The sequence below is a fragment of the Panthera onca genome, chromosome D2, assembly GCF_046562875.1.
Source record: "Panthera onca isolate mPanOnc1 chromosome D2, mPanOnc1 haplotype 2, whole genome shotgun sequence".
Classification (NCBI taxonomy): Eukaryota; Metazoa; Chordata; class Mammalia; order Carnivora; family Felidae; genus Panthera; species Panthera onca.
In genome coordinates, this window is record NC_138349.1 from 885,945 (window position 1) to 904,241 (window position 18,297).

An 18,297-nucleotide genomic window follows, 5' to 3' on the forward strand; every position below is an offset into this window, starting at 1 on the left:
TTTTAGAACTATAAACACCCGAACAAGAAGCACCACCTCGCCCACCGCCGCCCGTCCCGCTGCCGACACGCGGCACTGGTTCAGCAGGGGCACCCGGCCTGGCACCGGGGCTCACGGTCCGTGCCGGGCGTGCCCGGGGTTTTGACAAAGGCACGGTGCCACACGCCCAGCACTGCGGTATCACACCTACCCTCCCACGGTCCGGAAGTGCCGGGCGCTGGCCCGGCCCCCTGCCCCCCCCTCCCCCCCCCCAGCCCCTGCAACGCTGGCTGCTTATACCCTCCTTCTGCCTTTCCAGAAACATCATCTTGCTGGAGCCTTTCCCCACAGGCTTCTTCACTCAGAAAAACACACATTTAAGGCTCTTCTCTGTATTTTTGTGGCTCCATTTTATTGCCGTGTAACATTCCACCGTTTGAAATATTCCACAGTCTACTTATCCATTCACCCAGAAAGGACATATTCTGGTTCCTTCTGGTTTGGGGTAATTATGAATAAAGATGTTATAAATACTTCCGCGTAGGTTTTGTACGGACATAAAATTCCAACTCCTTTGGGTACCATGCCGAGTGGGATCGCTGGACTCCACGGTAAGCCTGTGTTTAGTTCATGAGAAACCACCGAGCTGTCCTCCACAGTGGCTGCACCGTGTCGCACCCCCAGTGGCCAGGGGTGAGGGTCCTGCTGCTCTACGCCTCCCCGGCACGCCGGGCGGTCGGTGCTCTGGACTCCGGCCGTGCGAACAGGTGCACGGTGCTGTCTCCTCACACACGATGCGGGGCGTGTGCTCCTATTTTCATCTGTCGTCTGTACATCTTCTTGAGTGAGAGGTATGTTGACATGTCTGGCTCATCTTTTCATTGGACTTGTCTCTAATTGTTGAGTTTTAAGAGTTCGGAGCATACCGTGGACTACCAGCTGTGTCTTTTGCAAACAGCTTCCCCCGTCGGTGGCTTCTCTTTCCACTCCCTCAACAGCTCTTTCACAGAGCAGAAATTTCTAATTTTAACAAAGTCCAACTTACCGATTTTCCTCATGGGTTGTGGAGCTGCATTTCAGAGTCATCACCAAGCCCAAAGTCACCTGCGGTTTCTGTGTCATCTTCTGGGCATTTTATACTTTCATCCTTTAACTTAGCTCCGTGACCCGCTTTCGGTTCACTCTCGGGGAGGTGTAAGGTCTGGGAGTGGATTCACTATTTTGCACGTGGACGCCCAGTGGTTCCAACACCATCTCTGCTCCGCCGTGTTACCTTCGCCCCTTTGTCAGATGTCAGTCACCTATATTTATGCGGGTCTTTTTCTCTGATCCACCGACCCATCCGTCTACCGTCCCGCCAACCCCTCGCCATCTTGATTACCGTAGCTTTCCGTGAGTCTTCAGGTCGGGTAGCATCAGTCCTGCAACCTTGTTTTCCTCCTTCAATATGGGGTTGGCTCTTCTGGGTTTTTTGTCTCTTCCCTATAAATGTGAGACTCAATTTGTTGAGGCCTACAAGGTAACCTGCTGGAGTTTTGATGAAGATTGCACTGAATCCAGGGATCAAGCTGGGAAGAGCCAATATATTGACAATACTGAATCTTCCTGTCGGTGACCGTGGGCTACTGCTCCCCTTATTTGGATCCTTTTGGGTTTCTTTCAACAGAGTTTTGTACTTTTCCTCATATTAATCTTTTTTTAATGTTTACTTATTTTTGAGAGGGAGACAGCGCGCACGCGTGGGGGAGAGGCAGAGAGAGAGGAGGACAGAGGATCCCCGTGGGCTCTGAGCTCTCAGCCCAGAGCCCGACGTGGGGATCGAACTCATGAACCGTGAGATCGTGACCTGAGCTGAAGTCGGACGCCCAACCGACTGAGCCACCCAGGTGCCCCTTCCTCATATGAATCTTATACATATTTTGCTAGATTTATTCCTAAGTATTTCTTGTGCGCGTGTGCGCTAATGTAAGTGGTATTTTGTTTTTAATTTCAAATTCCGCCCATTCGCTGTCGGTATAAAAAAGCCATTGACTTTGTATATTAACCATGTATCCTGTAACCTTGCTCAATGGTACCAGTTTTTGTTGTTGAGGATTCTTTCAGATTTTCTACATTATCATGTCATCTGAGAACTAAGGCCGCTTTATTCCTTGACCCCGACTCCCATCAATAAGCCTCTTATTTCTTCTTGCCTTGCTGAACCGCCAAGATTCCCAGTACGATGTTGAAGAGAAATGATGAGTGGACATCCTTGCCTCGCTCCGGATTCTAAGCGCAAAAGCATCTAAGTGTCTATTACATGTTACGTGGATGTAGGTTTCTGTAGCTGTTCTTTACCAAGTAGTTCTTTCCTGTGCCTAGTTTGCTGAGAGTTTTTATTATGAAGAGGTGTCAGGTTTAGTCAAAGACCTTTTCTGCATCCACTGACACGTGATTTTCTTCTTTAGCTTGTTGATACGACGTATGACATCAACTGAGTTTCAAACGTAGAACCAGTCTTGCACACCTGGAAAAAAATCTCCATCTGCCATGGTGTGGAATCCTTCCTACACACTGTTGAATTCAAATTGTTAATATTATGCTGAAGTGTTTCGCATTTTATGTTCATGAGAGACACTGGCCTACGGTTTTCCTTTTCTATGACGTCTTTATTTGGTTTGGGGATTAGGCAAGGTTGGCCTCACAGAACGAGTCAGAAAAGTTTTCCCTCTGCTTCTACTTTCTGGGAGAGACTGTAGAGAACGGGTGTAATGTCTTCCTTCGATGCTTGGTAGAATTCACAGTGAAACCATCTGGGCCTGGTGCTTTCTTTTTTGAAGGTTATTAATTATTGATTCAATTTCCTTAATAGATAAAGGCCTATTCAGATTATCCAGTCTTCCATTTATGAGTTTTGGTAGGGTGTATCTCTCAAGGAACTGGACCATCTAAATTATCAAATTTATAGGCCAATTCACAATATACCTTTATTATCCTTTTAGTGTCCACACTGTCAGTGGTGATGACCCCTGTCTCATTTCTAATATTAGTAAATTGTGTTTTCTTTTTTCTTGGTTAGCCTGACTAGAGGTATATCAATTTTATTGATCTTTTCAAAGAATCAGCTCCGGGTTTTGTTAATTTTCTCTATTGAGTTCCTGTTTTCAATTTCATTGATTTATGTTCTAGTTTTTATTATTTCTCTTCTTATGATTTGGATTTATTTTGCTCTTCTCCTAGCTTCCTAAGGCAGCAGCTTCGATTATTGACTTCAGGTCTCACCTCTTCTCTGCACATCTGATGCCACCGACGCCTGGCTTTCACTGTAGCCCACAAATTTTGATCAGCTGTATTTCATTTTCATTCAACTCAAAATATTTTAAAACTTTTTCTTGAGATTTATTCTGTGACCCATGTGTCAGTCATAAGCGTGTTCTTTAACGTCCGAGCGTTAAAATAAAATACAGTGACCAGCCTTTAAAATCCCCTGAGCACATAAAGCCAATTTAATCATACAAACAAAGCTGAAATTAGCTTATTTTTATTTTGCAAGACTAACTTAAACGGGCTCATTTCTTACTTATGCCTCTGAAAATCATAAGCAACCCTCAAACCGTTTCCAAAGGTTGACAGGAGGTAACCACTAAGCGATTCCCCATTACTTACGAGAATTCTTACAACCAATCACGGGGAAGAAGGAGCAGTCACTGCCCGCACACCGTGTAGGCTGCAGTTTCACGACACACCCCGGAGCCTCCCTCCGCGTCTCGGTCTGAGTGCTCGGGTTTGCACACGGTCTTGCTGACGTGCACCGCCAACTTTGGCTAATTATTACCTCAGTGATTCCCTGGCTTTACTTCTGTCGGTTCTGAACTTTCGACACACATATTTTGGGAGTTTCCGGCCACCTTTCTGTTATTGATTTCCAGTTAAATTCCACCGTGGCCCAAGAGTATACTTTGTGTGATTTCTGTTCTTTTAAATTTGCCCAGGAGTGTTTTATGGCCCAGAATGTGGCCTATCCTGGTGAATGTTCCAGGTGAACTTGAGAAGAATGTACGTTCTGCTGTTGTCGGATAGAATATTCTATAAGTGTCCATCAGACCCAGGTGATTGATGGTGCTGTTGAGTTGGACTATGCCCTTACCACTTCTCTGCCTTGCCGGGTCTGTCCGTCTCCGGTGGGGGGCACTGGAGGCCTCAACTCTAACCGTGGATTCATCCATTTCTCCTTGACGTTCTGTCAGTTTTTGCCTCTGGTGTGGCGACGGTCTGTTGTTAGGTGCGTCCACGTTAAGAACTGTTATGTCTTCTTAAAGAATTGACCCCTTTTTCGTTAAGCGGTAAATGGCTTTGTTTATCCCCAGTGACTCTCCCTGCTCTGAAGTCTGCGGTGTCTGAGATTAAGACCGCTGGCCCAGTGCTCTTCTTGGCCAGTGTCAGTGCCATCGCGCTCTCTCCATCTCTCTCCTTTTAATCCGCACGTGTGTACGCATCTTACGCGGGTTCCTGGCAGACAACACGCGCTTGGGTATCATCTTGTTAACCACTCTGACGGTTTCTGTCTTGAAATTGGTGCGTTGGCACTACTAACATCTAAGGACATTCTGGACATAGTAGGACACTCGGTGCCGGTAGCTTTTCCATCTGTTGCCTTCGTTTCCTGTCTTCCTTGTCTCCCCCGCTTCCTGCCTTCTTTGGTTTAATCGAGCGTTTCATCCGATTCTACTCTCTCTCTTCTGTCAGCAGGTCCACCGTATTTCATTTTGAAAGTTTTCAGTTGCCACAGTCCGCGATACACATTTACAGCTGGGCCGGGTCTGCTTTCACGGAGGCTCGTATCCCTTCACAGAGAGCCCGCGTTCCCCGTGACAGAGCCCGGGCCTGTCCCCGCCCCTCCTGACGGCACTGCTACTCATCCCTTGTCCGTAAGCTGCAGAGTCACCCAGAACGTTGCTGCTGTTGGCGCTCTGCACAAAAGTTCTCTGCCAGACTAAGGATAACAACAAATACAACGTCACCCCCTTTTACTCCTCTCTCGCGCTCTGCCCCCTTCGTGTGGATCTGCAGGCACCGGTTTTCTTTTATCAAATAACTGTTAACATTTTTTATAAGGCAGGTCTGCTGGAGACAAATTCCCTCGACTTGGGTTTGAGAAAGTCTATTTTTCTTTAAACTTTGAAGGATAATTTTGCTAGCCACAGAATTCTAGATTTCTTCCTTCCGACGATAAAAATATTTCACACTGCTCTATTTGCTTCGCGGTTTCCGAAAAGAAGTCCAATGCAAATCTTGTCCTCGCTCCTTTCTAGGTCACCCCTACCCACCCCTGATTCTTTCAACGTCTTTCCGTCATCTCCGGCTTTCTGTGGCTTCAGAAGGACACGCTCGGGGACGGATTTCGGGTGCTTATCCTGCTCGGTCACCTAGAGCTCTCTGGATCTGCCGCTTGGTGTCCATTATCAGTTGTGTAAAATCCTGGGCCGTTACTTCAAATATTTCCTCTGTTCCTTTCCCCGCCGCCGTCCCTCAGTGCACGCGTCCCACGGCGCTCGGACGTCTCGCTCTGCTTTCGTGTTGTGTTTTTCTCCCACTTTTCAGTTTGGAAGGTTTTCTACCACGCTCTTCTGGCCGGCTGGCTCTGTCTACAGCCGTGTCCAGGCCGACGAGCCTGGCAAAGGCCTGGTGCGTTTCTGTTACGGCGTCCTTCATTCTGAGCTGTTCCGTAGATTCGTGGTTTCCGTCTTGACTCGCGCGGCCACCTGCGCGCACGCCGTCCGTTCTGCCACGGGCGCCACCGGCGTGTGAACCGCAGCCATCCACGCTTCCGGGTCGGACAGCTCCACACGGAGCCACACCCCGGTCTGGCTCCGACGCGAGCCTGCTCTCTGCACGCCGGACCTCCTGCCCGTCAGCTCAGTTTCTGGCTTTGGGTGGAGGGCAAAACGTGAATAATCGGGAAAAGGAACTGAGCAGACGGGCCTTCCACGCGAGGCGTTGTGCTGATCTGGCGAGGAGCCGGGCTGTGTTTCCCGTGAGGGCTCAGAGGCTGAGCCCTCCTCCCGCGTCCCGTTGTGGCTCCCCTGTCGTCTCTGTGCTCTTGCCGGGGACACGCTGCAGGCCTCCGCCACACCGCGTCGCGGTGACGGGCGCTGCGGCTGGGTGCAGGGACACTGTCCCGCAGCCCCATGACCCCGCCTCGGTCCTTCAGCCAGCGCGAGCCCTGGCTGCAACCTCGGCACACGCTTCCTAGCACCGCGGCCCCTCGGGCCCCGCAGCGAGGCCACCTCCCTCCACCAGGCCGGTGGTACGGCAGTCTGGGGACGGCAGTCCTCTCGGGAAGAACCCAGTGTCCAGACACACTTCCAAACAGCTCCTCCCGCCCTCCCCCCCCCCCACCCCCAGCAGCACCAGGGGGTTTTTCTCTGATCTTCACCAAGACAACACGGTGGGGCTCCTGCAGGCAAAGCTCACGGAAGTGGGGGGGCTCCGAGGCCGGGCCCCCACGGGCTCTTCTCTCCCAAGCCCCCATCCTGGAGCCTCCGGCTTTCCACCCCGTCAGCCGCCCCCGCCGGCTCCGGGGTCCCGGTCCGCCCGCCCGGCCCTCCGGTCTGGAGGCGGCACCGGCCCGGCGGCCTGGCTTTGCTGCAGGATCTCAGAGACGCGCCCTCTTGGGTCCGCGCAGTGCCACCCGTGCTCGCAGGTGCCGGGCCAGAAAGTGACGTCCCTATCATCCTTCCCACCCACGGCTTCAGGGTGTCCTCGGATTTCTAACTGCTTGTTTGTGAAAATACAGGCTATTCTTAAAAAGTTCATTCAAACTTCTCACAACTTCTACGTTTGCTGTAACTTGACTCAAGGTGTGAGAGTGAACCTTCGAGAGCCAGGGCCACAGTGCAGGGCGGCGGCCCGCCCCGCTCCTCTGAGACCAGCACCTGCTCGGAGCGGCAGCAGTGGCACGGCCACGCTGGGCCACCGCCGCGTCCCCAGGGTCCCCGCAGCCTCCCGCCACAGACGTGCTCAGGGCATGGCCACTGCCACCATCTCAGCCCTTGTCACTGACGACATGGGGGCCCTCGGGGAAGGTCTGCTGGGGTCACGCGTACACGTACCTAATGGATGGTTTTGAATAAACCACGGGCCAGCCAGGCAGTTTTGACCCATCTGATTTAGCAATAAAATATGTATGTAGATGGTCACTCAAAAAAAAAAAAAAAAGGAAAAGTTAAATAGATCAGCGACACGTTTGAGCTTGACGCACAGGCTTAGTAGAAGTGTAACCCGTTCTGCTTCCAGCCCCGCCTGAGCGCGCTGTGTCTGAACACCTCCCCTCTGTGCACTCTGGCCCACGGCCCCGCTGCTTGACAACGCGACACAGTGGTGTCCACGGTCTATCAAGTTCGGGGGACGGTGGCCTCCGGCCCGTCTCTCACCAGGTCTGCGTGGCTTCCCCAGTGGGAAAAGGCAGGTGCTTGTGTTTAGAAAACCGTGTGAAGAATCCTCAGGCAACAGGGCCGGTGAAAAATAGTCCTGCTGGCTGGAATCCTGTTCTTAACATCGATGAAATCACTACTCAAGCAATTTAGAGAAGGCTCTGCTTCTCACTTTCCTGAGAGGTGATCTGTCTCGTAAGTGAGCAAAGATAATGAATCTGGACAAACTGACATAATTAGTCGCTCTCCATAGTTATCACAACTCCAGTGACATCTCAAATTAATGTGATCTGGCTCAAGAGCATTGTGGAGCCAGAGGACTCACAGGTGGCACGAAGGGACAGTGCCCAACAAGGCAGGCGCACAGCACCCCAGCCGAGCAGGGCAGACGCTGGGGCCGCCCAGGTCGGGGGGACGGCTCACACGTGCTGAGCCACAGAGACAAAGGCTGTGTCTTCAGGAGGCACGTCTCCTCCCCCACTCAGCGCACGGTGTTGGCCCAGAAGCACGGGCATTTTTCACTCCACCGCAAACATCAGCGCTCGTCCTTCTCTTTAAAGACAGCACACTCTCCTGCCGTTCTCCACTTTCTCCCATTTGATACGGACACAGACACAAGACCATTCCCTTCTCCTCTCGACTGTGCTGCAGGAAAGCCAGTGTCACCTACGGGTCCTGCCCAGCAGGGGGATGGGCAGGGCTGGGGTCTGGGGCAGGCCGGCCGCCTGGACCTCAGAGGGGCCAGAAAGCCAGGTGTCCCTGTGAGGTCCCTGGTTCGTGGCTGTGAGCCTCCCACAGGGACACGGGGTGGGGTGAGCCCTGCCAGAGATCCCAGAAGAGTCTTACCTTTAAAGTCAAACTGGTAGATGTTTTTTAAGGATTCATGAAGAAAATAAAAGCTTCCTAGTGCCTGCAGAGCAAAAAGAGAAGTCAAGTGAATGACCAGCACCGGGAACCATTTGAAAGCGTTGTTAAGTGACGCACAAAAAGCTCTTTTGGACCAGAAACAAAAGTTAACTCATCCGGACTTAATCACGGTCACGGGGAGGAGGTGTCAGCCACGTCTGAGGCACAGGGGTGCGCACTCCGGCGCGGTCTCGCCTCTGCTGTGAGCGCCAGGGTCCAGCGGGAAGGGCTCGGGCACCCGCCCCCGGCCTCGGGCACCTGCCTGCCCCCCATCGGCTGCACTCCACACCCCTCCTCTGCCCGCCCTGCTCCTTGCCCTCCTCCCCTCCTCCTCCACGTGGGGCTGCAACACCATTCCCCCCAGAGCTGCCGGGCCCCTGCCCGCCAGGGGCTGACTGTTCTGGGCATCGGGGTCGGTCCTGCTCCCCACGCTTGGGAAGGAGGCGAAGCCACAGAGGCCAGGCTGGGGGTGGGATGACGGGCAAGGGAGGCTCGCACAGCACACCTGACACTAACATTATTTGCTGGTTGTCTTAAATTCGAACTTGACTTGGTTATTTCCTAAACGTGTCTGTGCACGCATATACATGCTTCTGTGCATACGTGTGCGAGCAGGAATAACGTGTGTATGTGTGCGTGCATATACGTTGAAATGCACACACACACCTGTGGATACGTGTAAATGTGCACGCAGCAGGTGTTTGTGTGTGTACGTGTCTATGTGTAGATGTGTATGCACGCATGTATATGCGTGTGTGTGAACGTATGCATGTGCACACACATGTGTGTATCTGTGCACACACATGCGGATATGTGTCACTGCACATGTGCACATATGTGCACACGTGTGTATTCAGGTAGATACAGATGCAGATGTGCATGTGTGCACGGATATGTATTTTATGGTTTTGCAAAACGTGGCCACCTGAACAAGGGGCCGGGGAGACTTCCAGGCGATAAAACTGCTCTAAGACTAGATTACAGCTACAAAACTATGCTTTGCCCAAACCCACCGCACTGGACCCTAGGAAGGGTGTGTTTCACCGGCTGTACATCACACCTTTACTACTCTGACTTCCACAGACGAGCCCCGTCCTCCTAGAGTCCACCCCTCACGGCACAAGATCAAGCAGGGGAAAGAGCCCAGCAGGGCCGTCTGCCCTGAGACTGAGCCGAGTGAGAGGCGGGGGCGTGGGCGCCAGGCCGAGGGGCCGGCGGGGGGCGGCACACGGGCGCCGGCCGAGCAGGGACACCTGGCTGCAGCCAAAGGCGGTCAGGCCGCAGCAGGCAGGGCCTCGCTGGAAGGGAAAAGTGGGGTTCTACTTTTCACCCTGCAGCTCAGTCCCGAAGGGTGAGGGGAAGAGCCGGGGGAGGGTCGGGCAGACAGAGAGGGGCTGGTGTGCAGAAGGCTGAACCAGCAGGACAGTGACACAGGTGTCCCTCAGCCAGATTCCCAACTGCCGGCACCTGCCACATACACCCTGTCTTCTTGTGTGTACACACACACACACACACACACACACACGGGCATACACGCATACACACAAGTACATACACGCATGGGCACACATACGAACACCCAGCACACACGCACACATACATGGGTGGGTACATACAGCACACGCGGGCACACACGCACACACATGCACAGGGGCACACACACACACGTGGACACACGTACACACGTGCATGCACATGTGGCCAAACCACCCAAAAGCAGCTGCTGCTGACCCTACGACCCTGCATCCCGAACACTGCGGCGCGGGTCCCTTGTAAGAATCTTCTTATGACCACAAAGTGTTATCTCTGCAGAAAAGGGGCAGCGATGCCACAGATCAACACTATCAAGCCCAGATTAAAGTTCCCAAACTGCCTACAAATCCTTTATCCGCTCCCTTCCCCCCAGCCAGTCCAGCCTGGAGCTCGGAGGGGTGCCTTCCACACTGAAGGGCCGCCTGGTGGGTGCAGAGGGGGAGGGGGAGGGCGCGGTGCAGGCAGCACTCGTCACCCTCTCATCTGGGTGACAGCCTGCTGCAGGGCTCTCCGTGGCCCCCAAACTCGGGGGGGCGGGGGGGCGCCTGCTGGCTCCCACGTGCCCTCCCGAGGATCCGTGGGCAGGACCCTGCCCGGGTCAGCAGTTAGTGTGGGGGCAGGGGGTTACATTTGCCGGGCACACGTGCAAACCCCACATGCCCTGACCCCAGCATCCCCCCACCGCACTTCAGCAGCCTTGGAATTCCAGTTCCTGGGGGTTTCCACATCCTGGGGCACTATGTTCCAAGCCCTCCCGCCTATGCTGGCTGTCCTCAGGCCTTCCCCCAGGGAAGACGCTACGACCACGGCCTCTGTCAGGCTGGGTCAAAGGGCACACATGCCCCTGGTCCTCGATGCCGTTGCCGACTCCGCGAGGGACACCTGGGTTCAGAACCACAGCACGGGCCCGCCCACAGAGGCTGCAGGCACCACGCCAGGCGCCCTGCGGGGGGCCCGGCTGTGCCTCGTGCGTGGCCCTGCCCCAGGCCCAGTCCTGGGGGCTGGCGGTCTCCTTCGGCCCAGGAGTCCAAGAGCAGAGAGATGACACCGTCCTCCAGTCCGAGCCTGGAGCTGCCTCACAAGCCTCCCCGACGTGACCCGAAGACAAAATGCGGACACTTCCGGAAGTGCAGGCGACCCTGGGGACCTTCTGAACCGCTCCAGTGGTCACTGCCTGAGGAGCCACAGGGACGGACATGGCAGCCTGGCAAGCAGAGTGGGCAGGAGCAGGGGAGTGCCAGGCTTCGGGCTCCTCCCCAGGGCACAGCAGGCCGCTCGCCGGAGGCCAGACGTGCGTAGACTTGCCAGAAACGCAGAGCGGAGGCCTCGTCCCGATTGGGAAGATCCTCTCGAGGCTGCGAGCACATCCGGCCAGGGGCCGGCCGGGGACTCGGGGCCGAGGGGCTCGCCACACGCGGCAACCGGGCGGACTGCCCGCCTGCCCCCACCCCGTCGGGCACCCGCCCCGGGTCCGCTCACAGGAGGAGCTGAGGCACCGTGGTGCACGCGCCCGAGGACGGCCAACCCGGTCTTCTCTTTTGACGAGTCAGGCGAAGGCCCCTCCAGGCAGGAGGGACGACAGGACCACGGGCAGCGCGCGGTCCCAGGGAGCACGTGAGCAGGCCTGCATCCCTGGGGGAGCCTCCCTCGCTGTGGCGCCGCATCAGCCCTTGACAGCTGTGCCTCCCTTGACCCAGGAAAGAGCCCTCTGAAAAGCGTAAGCCCACCAAGGTCACGGCAAACATTTAACTATGACCTTGTTGAATGTGATAAAGCCAATACAATGTTATGAAGTTTACAATAAATAAATGGAAAATAAACGGCCAACACAGGCATAGAAACTGTAATTCATGGAGTCAGAAAATCCATAATTAGCTCTAATGAATATTTAAAGTCAAAGTTCAAGCTAACTTTTTCAACGTTTGACCTACTCTATCAATACGGTTCAGGGCACGCATCTATCACAGGACACGACGACATCAGGACAGAGCGCGCCCGGGCCTGCCAACGGGGGGGAGGCCCCGCGCCCGGCGGGCCTTCTGCCCACAGCACCTGTCAGCACTGTGCTTGTCATGTCGGAGAATATTGACTCCTTGCCTGTTTTACTAAAAACAATTAAAATACTTTTTACATATTTATAAACCTGACTGTCAAGGGTGCCTATTAATTCTCCATTAGTGAGACACAGTCCAGTCGATGCTGTATTTCTGCCAGAACAGCAAGCGAAAGGTGGGCGCCCTGGACGGGGTGGGGACGGCCTCCAGGTGCGGCCTGATGGTGCCGGGGCAGAGCCTGGAAAGCCCGGTCCCCGGGGCTCTGCCGCGCAGGGCAGGTGTGGCTGCGCAGGAGACCCCAGCTCCCGTGCTCGGTGGAACGTGGCAGGGGACGTGTCTCCCGGTGGCCGTCCACCTGGGCATTCGTGTGAATCGCGGCCCACGGCTCAGCGGCCGACTCGGGGTGCAGGTGCACGCGCCACAAAGCCAGTTCTCCGCTCAACTGGAGTCTGCTGATGTGATGAATGGTCCCAGCTGGAGCTGAACCGTGAGGGCGGGAACCCCACCCCACCCCCCACCCCACACCCCACCAGCACAGCAGACTCAGGGCCGCCACCAGAGCAGCCAGCCTCCCCACATCCGGTCAGAAAGCACCAGGGCACTGCAGCCACCGAGCGGCCTCAAGAGGGCCCGTAGCTGCCGAGTGCTCCCGCTTTCCGTGTCGAGTGCTCCCACTTTCCCGGTGGGGCTGCCTCGGGCCTGGGCAGAAGCCGACCAGGAGAGAACACAAAGCGACTCTTACAAAGGCCTCCATCACTTTTTATTTGCAAACAAATCAGACGGCCAGTAATTTATCATTCCGGCAATTAGGTTAGCAGCCAAAGTACACATCATTAACCTGCAGGCCTGCAGCTTCCGGCTCGCTTTTCCGTGAAACAGAGAACATTCCTGCCGCCAGATCGACAGCGGCGAGAGCACATGGGGACACTCTCTTCTTCTGCAGACACTACGGAAGAGCGCCTGGAGAGTGACCCCCGGGGTGACGGCGGCCAAGTCCCGACAGCCCCCTGGGAGTCACCAGGACTCAAGCACTTCTCCCAGGGGACAGGTCGGTGAGGGAGGGGGAAAGGGCCGGGAAGCCAGCTGCGGGGTCTGCACTGGGGCAGGGGCGCACAGGGCGGGATCCCAGCACAGCACAGCTCGGGAAATCCCACCACGGGGAAGGGTGACGGCACTTATCAAAAGTTACGTGGGCTTTGGCGGGTCTCTGCTCCCCCAGGATGGCACATTATGTTGTTTCTATAACTAAAGCGTTTTCAACTTATCTTTTAGTTTTTAAAAAAGTGCTTATTTATCTATTTTGAGACAGAACAAGTGGTAGGAGGAGGGGGGTGCAGAGAGAGAGGGAGAGAGAGAATCCCAAGCAGACGTCACAAACCCCAGCGCGGGGCTCGAACCCACGAACCGTGAGAACATGACCCGAGCTGAAACCAAGAGTCAGACGCTCAACTGACTGAGCCACCCGGGGGCCCCTCAACTTGTTACTTTTCAAAATTAAAATAAACGGATCTACGAACGGGAAAAAGAACTTCGTAAGATGTCGTCGATAATCTTCTTCAAGTTTACAAAAAAATCGGAGAACCCTAGTTGTTCTAAGCTAGAATCAACAGACTGCAGTGGATCACGGCTGGAAAAGCCTCTTCATCTGGAGAGAGTGACGAACCCTCTTGCACTCTGTCCACTGTATCCTGGCGCGGGCGGACAACAGGGAGGAAGGACCCCCACGTGACAGACGTGGCCTCGCCTGTGACAGTGCGGCGCGCAGTGAGCGGTAGAAGCTCCTCGTAAGGCGGGCAGCCGTGCTCTGAGGATGGCTACACGCGTCCCTCTCTGGGCACAAGGCTTAGACGCCAGAGGGCAGCCTCGCGTGTGCGGCCCCCGGGGCGGCATCGGGGCTGGCGCTCGGCTCTCTCGATGCCACCCCCTTGTCCAGGGGGACAGCGGTCCCTGAGCACAGAAGACACAAGCTACAGGGAGACGGGTGTGCCCGCTGACACCCACGCGGATGCACGGAGAAGCTGGAGCCCTCAGGAGGGGCGCACGTGAATGCAGTGGCAACACTTCCAGAAACACTGACAAACGACCAACGACGAATGTGTCACGTGAAGGCGGGGGAGTAAAATCTGACATATCCCTATGCGGGCGGGTTCCTATCCGGCAAGGAGAGTAAACACATCATACCCCAAACCCAGCCCGACGGTGTGAAATTACACGTCACTGTCGTTTCGACCTGCATTTTCGTTATTCTATCATCGCTGAGCCTCTTTTGAAGATTACTGGCAATTAGATTTCTCTTGTGAACTCCTTGTTCATATCCCTTGTCCACTTTTCTATCTACCTTTTTCTCACTTTATAAGATTTTTAATTTTTAAATATAATTTGGAATTTTTTAAGTGTTTATTTTTGAGAGAGAGAGAGAGAGAGAGAGAGAGAGAATGAGTGGGGGAGGGGCAGAGAGAGAGGGAGACACAGAATCTGAAGCAGGCTCCAGGCTCCAGGCTCCGAGCTGTCAGCACAGAGCCAGCCGGACACGGGGCTTGAACTCACAGACCGCAAGATCATGACCTGAGCCAAAGTTGGACACTCAACCGACTGAGCCACCCAGGCACCCCCTAATTTGGAATGTTTTCATCTATTACTTGCATTACAAAGAATTTCTCCCTCTTTAGGTTATCTTTTCTTTTGGCATCTTTAGTTAAATAAAAGTTTTTATTTTTAAAGTAATCAAATTTATCAATATATTCCTTTATGGTTTATGCCTTTACGTCTTACTTGGAAATAGTTCCCTAATCTGATTCCACAATGGTATTCTCTGTATTCTTATGTGAAAGCCTAAGGCTGTGTTTTACCCATTTAAGTTTGTATGGTGACAGAGACTTGTTAATGAGAATGGCTCAAGGTAAAACCCAGCATTACTACATTTTCTGTAGAAACCAATCATCTGGTCTCCCTATAACTTACACCTCTATTTCAACCCTGTGGGGGTCTGTTCATGAGTTCTCCACGCTGCCCAACTGGTCCATCTCCAGTAACACTTTTACCTTTATCGTACGACTTGATGTTTACTAATATAAATGTCTCATTTTATTATTCCTCACAATTGCTTTCGTTATTTTGGGCCCTTTGTATTTCCAGATGAAACCTCAAAATGGCTGCTAGATTACACCCAAGGCATCCTACTGGGGTTGAGATTATAGGCCCACAGATTGGGAATAGGGGGCATTTTTAGGATATTCAGCATTCCTTCCCATAAATATGACACATCTTTAGGCAGATATTTTAAAATATCTGAAGTGTTTTAAAACATCTTCTAATAAAGTTTTATAATTCTCCATAAGGGTCTTGAAGATCTCTTATTAGATTTACTCTTAGTTATCTTTTAGTTTCTGTTGCTGTCAGAAAATGTAAGTTCTGAAACCACTGTTGGGTTAGAACCGTTTGTCGCCAGGGAACAGGACTGCTACTGGCTGTCGTACATTAATCTTTTATTCAGCCACACTGCTCAGCTCACTTTGAGTTCTAACAATTGCGCGCTCTCCCTGATGATCTGTGAGTAAGGACTATTTGTTTCAGTCTGTTTCTTCTCCATAATCTTCACACCTTCTTCTTTCCTTTCTGCTTGTTTCGTCGTGTCGCAGTGCTATGTGGGAAAAAGACACCTGGCTCTGTGCTGAGGACACTGTGTGTGGTGGGAAGGCAGCAGGGGATGTACCTGAATTGTGACTTTCTGATGAATTCAAAGTAGGATATGTAAGAAAGGTAAGGTCAAAGATGCCCCCTTATGAAAGAAACCGGACTGGAGAGTTTTCTGGGTGGAGGAGAATCCAAGAGGAGTGGGATTTGCTGGGAAACAAGAAACCAGGATGCATCCGCCACGCCGCTGTGCCTGCTGGTCACGCACACAGGGATGCCGCTCAGGCAGGTGGATCGTGAGTCTGAAGTTCCGGGCCAACGTGTGAGCAAAAAGGGACATTTCAGCTGCCCGTGACGAGTGATATTAGAAGCGGTGGGAATGCCGGGGGAGAGGGCTGAGCCCTGGGGCATTCTGCCAGCAACGTGCATCGGCCAAGAGAGAAGCGCTGGCGGAGGGGAAGAAGGGACAGATGATCGTGCTCTTTAATTGGCTAAAGCAGCGAATCGCTTTGGGAAATTTAAAAATGTTAAGCCAGCCTTGCATTCTTGGCATCAACCTGGATACTCATGACACATGCCCTCATGCGTTGTTGGATATCTTCCCAACACCGTGTTTAGTTTTGCGGTTTCCAACCTTGTCTCTGTTCTCATCACCCCGGCGAAATGACTCTCTTTGGTGATGCTCCACTCACAAATCCAAAGGACACTTTTCACGACACAGGTCGCTTGCCCTTCCCTCATCCTTTATTTCCAGGTTTGAGGAGCAGCGTCTGTCTCTCCGGACTCTCCTCCTCCTCCAGGTGACGACACACCGGGTCTCCTCGGGACCCCTCTGGGGCCTCTTCCCTCCTCCCCGCTGTGGTGGCCAGCCCCCCCCCCCCCACCGTCTTCCAGCTGGCAGCTCCCGCATGCACAGCACTGGGCCTCCCCTTGAAGGCCAGCCTCATGGGTCAGAACTCGGCCCCCATGTGGACTTCTCATCAGGAGCCGGTCTCTCCCGACTCAGGACATTACTCTGTCACTCACCCTCCCACACCCTGGATACCTGCAGCCGCCTCTCCCCCGCCACGTCTCTCCTGCAGTCCCACGCCAGCAGGACCCCTGCTTCCTGCACCCCTACTGCCCCCTCCGCCTCTTCACCCGATGTCAGGGTGACCTGTCAAGAAGAGGCTCTGGCCCCGTCACTCCTCTGCTCTTCGGTGACTGCCAGGACACGGGTCCTCCCCGCTGCCCGTCCACGTCCCCAGGCCCCGGCCCAGCACAGAAAGCCCTGACCACACTGGCACCCGGGGCCTGGAGCAGCCTGAGGCCTGCCGTCATCGGGGCCTGTGCCTGCTTTGCCTTCCCTGTTTCAGCTTCTTCTCACGTGGCCCCCTGCTGCTGCAGGTCTGCATGGAAAGGCTGCCTCCTCTGAGCAGCCCTCCCAGACTGCTCATGCAGAGCCTTGGCCCAGCAGAGTCCCCCACCCTTCCGCAGGGCCGTCCGCTCTGGCTGCATGCTTGTTTCCTTCTCGCATGTGCCTTCCTTGCCAGCAGTCGCGAAGCTCCCGGTCAGTGTTCTCGGGACCTCTGAGTCCCCAGCTCAACACCTGGCACCAGGCGGGGACTCCACAACTGCTGGTAAAGAGACAGGTGTGGAGACGAGCCTGCGGGACCGCCTGGCGGGTGGTGTGGGAGGGCCCACTCAGGTTTCAAAGGATGGCCTAACGCACACCTCCCAGCGCTTCCAAGAAGCTGAGCGCGGTCGCAAAAAACAACATACTTTTTATCCAAGAGGGAATAAGTCTTTCACGAGAGTGAGCCCAGAATCCTGGTTTTAAAGCAATTTAATAGACGGAGTAATAAATCAAGGCAAGGTTACTATAACACTCATTAGATTATAAATAATAATAAATGAAACAAAGCTTTTGTGTAAGTCAGCGTAGAGCTTCATTGATCTCTTCCGGTATAACACACTCGCGGACGGCCCATCTAATCGGATGAGGCGGCATTATTGCCCGTTCCACCCGGCATCGCCCAGGAGGGGGCCTGTGGGAGCAGGTCGCTGTCAGGACCGGCGCCCTCTCTCTCAAAGCGGCTTTGTAGCCATCTAAAATGAGGGCTGACTCACGTACAAAGTACTAACTTTCCAATTTCAGCTTCTGGGGCTAAACACGAAATGACGGCACGAGGGTGTCCCCCCGTCTGACCCTCGCCACAAGCCCCTCTCCAGGCCGGCTGCCTGCTCCAGAAATGCACATATAATTTCATTTTGTCTCCCGTCCAACAGCCGGCCTTAGAAGTTAATTAAATTGGTCGTCCATTGTGTTCACCTACTTGCAAAGTTAATGATATTCCGCTCCTGAATTAAAGAGCATTTCATAAAGCTTGCACCACGGGAGCTGGCGTGCTGCATGAGGGGTGCCGAGCCCTGTCACAGCCCCGGTGGTCGTGTCCCCAATTAGGCAGCCCAGCGAGGGGCCTGACAGGGAGGGTGAACACACAACAGCCACTTAACATCACACGTGGTCACGATAAATCCCCCAGATCGACGCGCCTGTTAACATTTCACATCACCACCGCGACAGGCACCTGACAGGTGCGGACGGCCTTCTGAAACGGTCCCCGAGACGGGCTGCCTGGAAGGGGGCGCGTCGTGAGGGTGGTGACGCCAGACCCTCGCGTGCAAGGGACGGGGGGTAGAACGCCTGACTGGGGAGGCAAGGTTACCAGCTGGCCCAGGAAACGGCCTTCGAGAGCGGGCTCGCACATCCACTCACACACCCAGTCACTGCGCAGATG

At 54.0% G+C, this 18,297-nt stretch overlaps 1 protein-coding gene across 3 annotated transcripts in view; it reads right to left on the minus strand.

Moving 5' to 3' along the window:
* INPP5A (inositol polyphosphate-5-phosphatase A) overlaps positions 1–18,297 on the minus strand; it is a 171,451-nt gene that overhangs the window by 60,677 nt on the left and 92,477 nt on the right. For all 3 annotated transcript variants that reach the window (XM_078435033.2, XM_078435034.2, XM_078435032.2), the window contains exon 5: positions 8,238–8,301. In XM_078435033.2, coding sequence (XP_078291159.1) covers positions 8,238–8,301 — 64 coding nt within the window. The remainder of the gene's footprint in view (positions 1–8,237; positions 8,302–18,297) is intronic.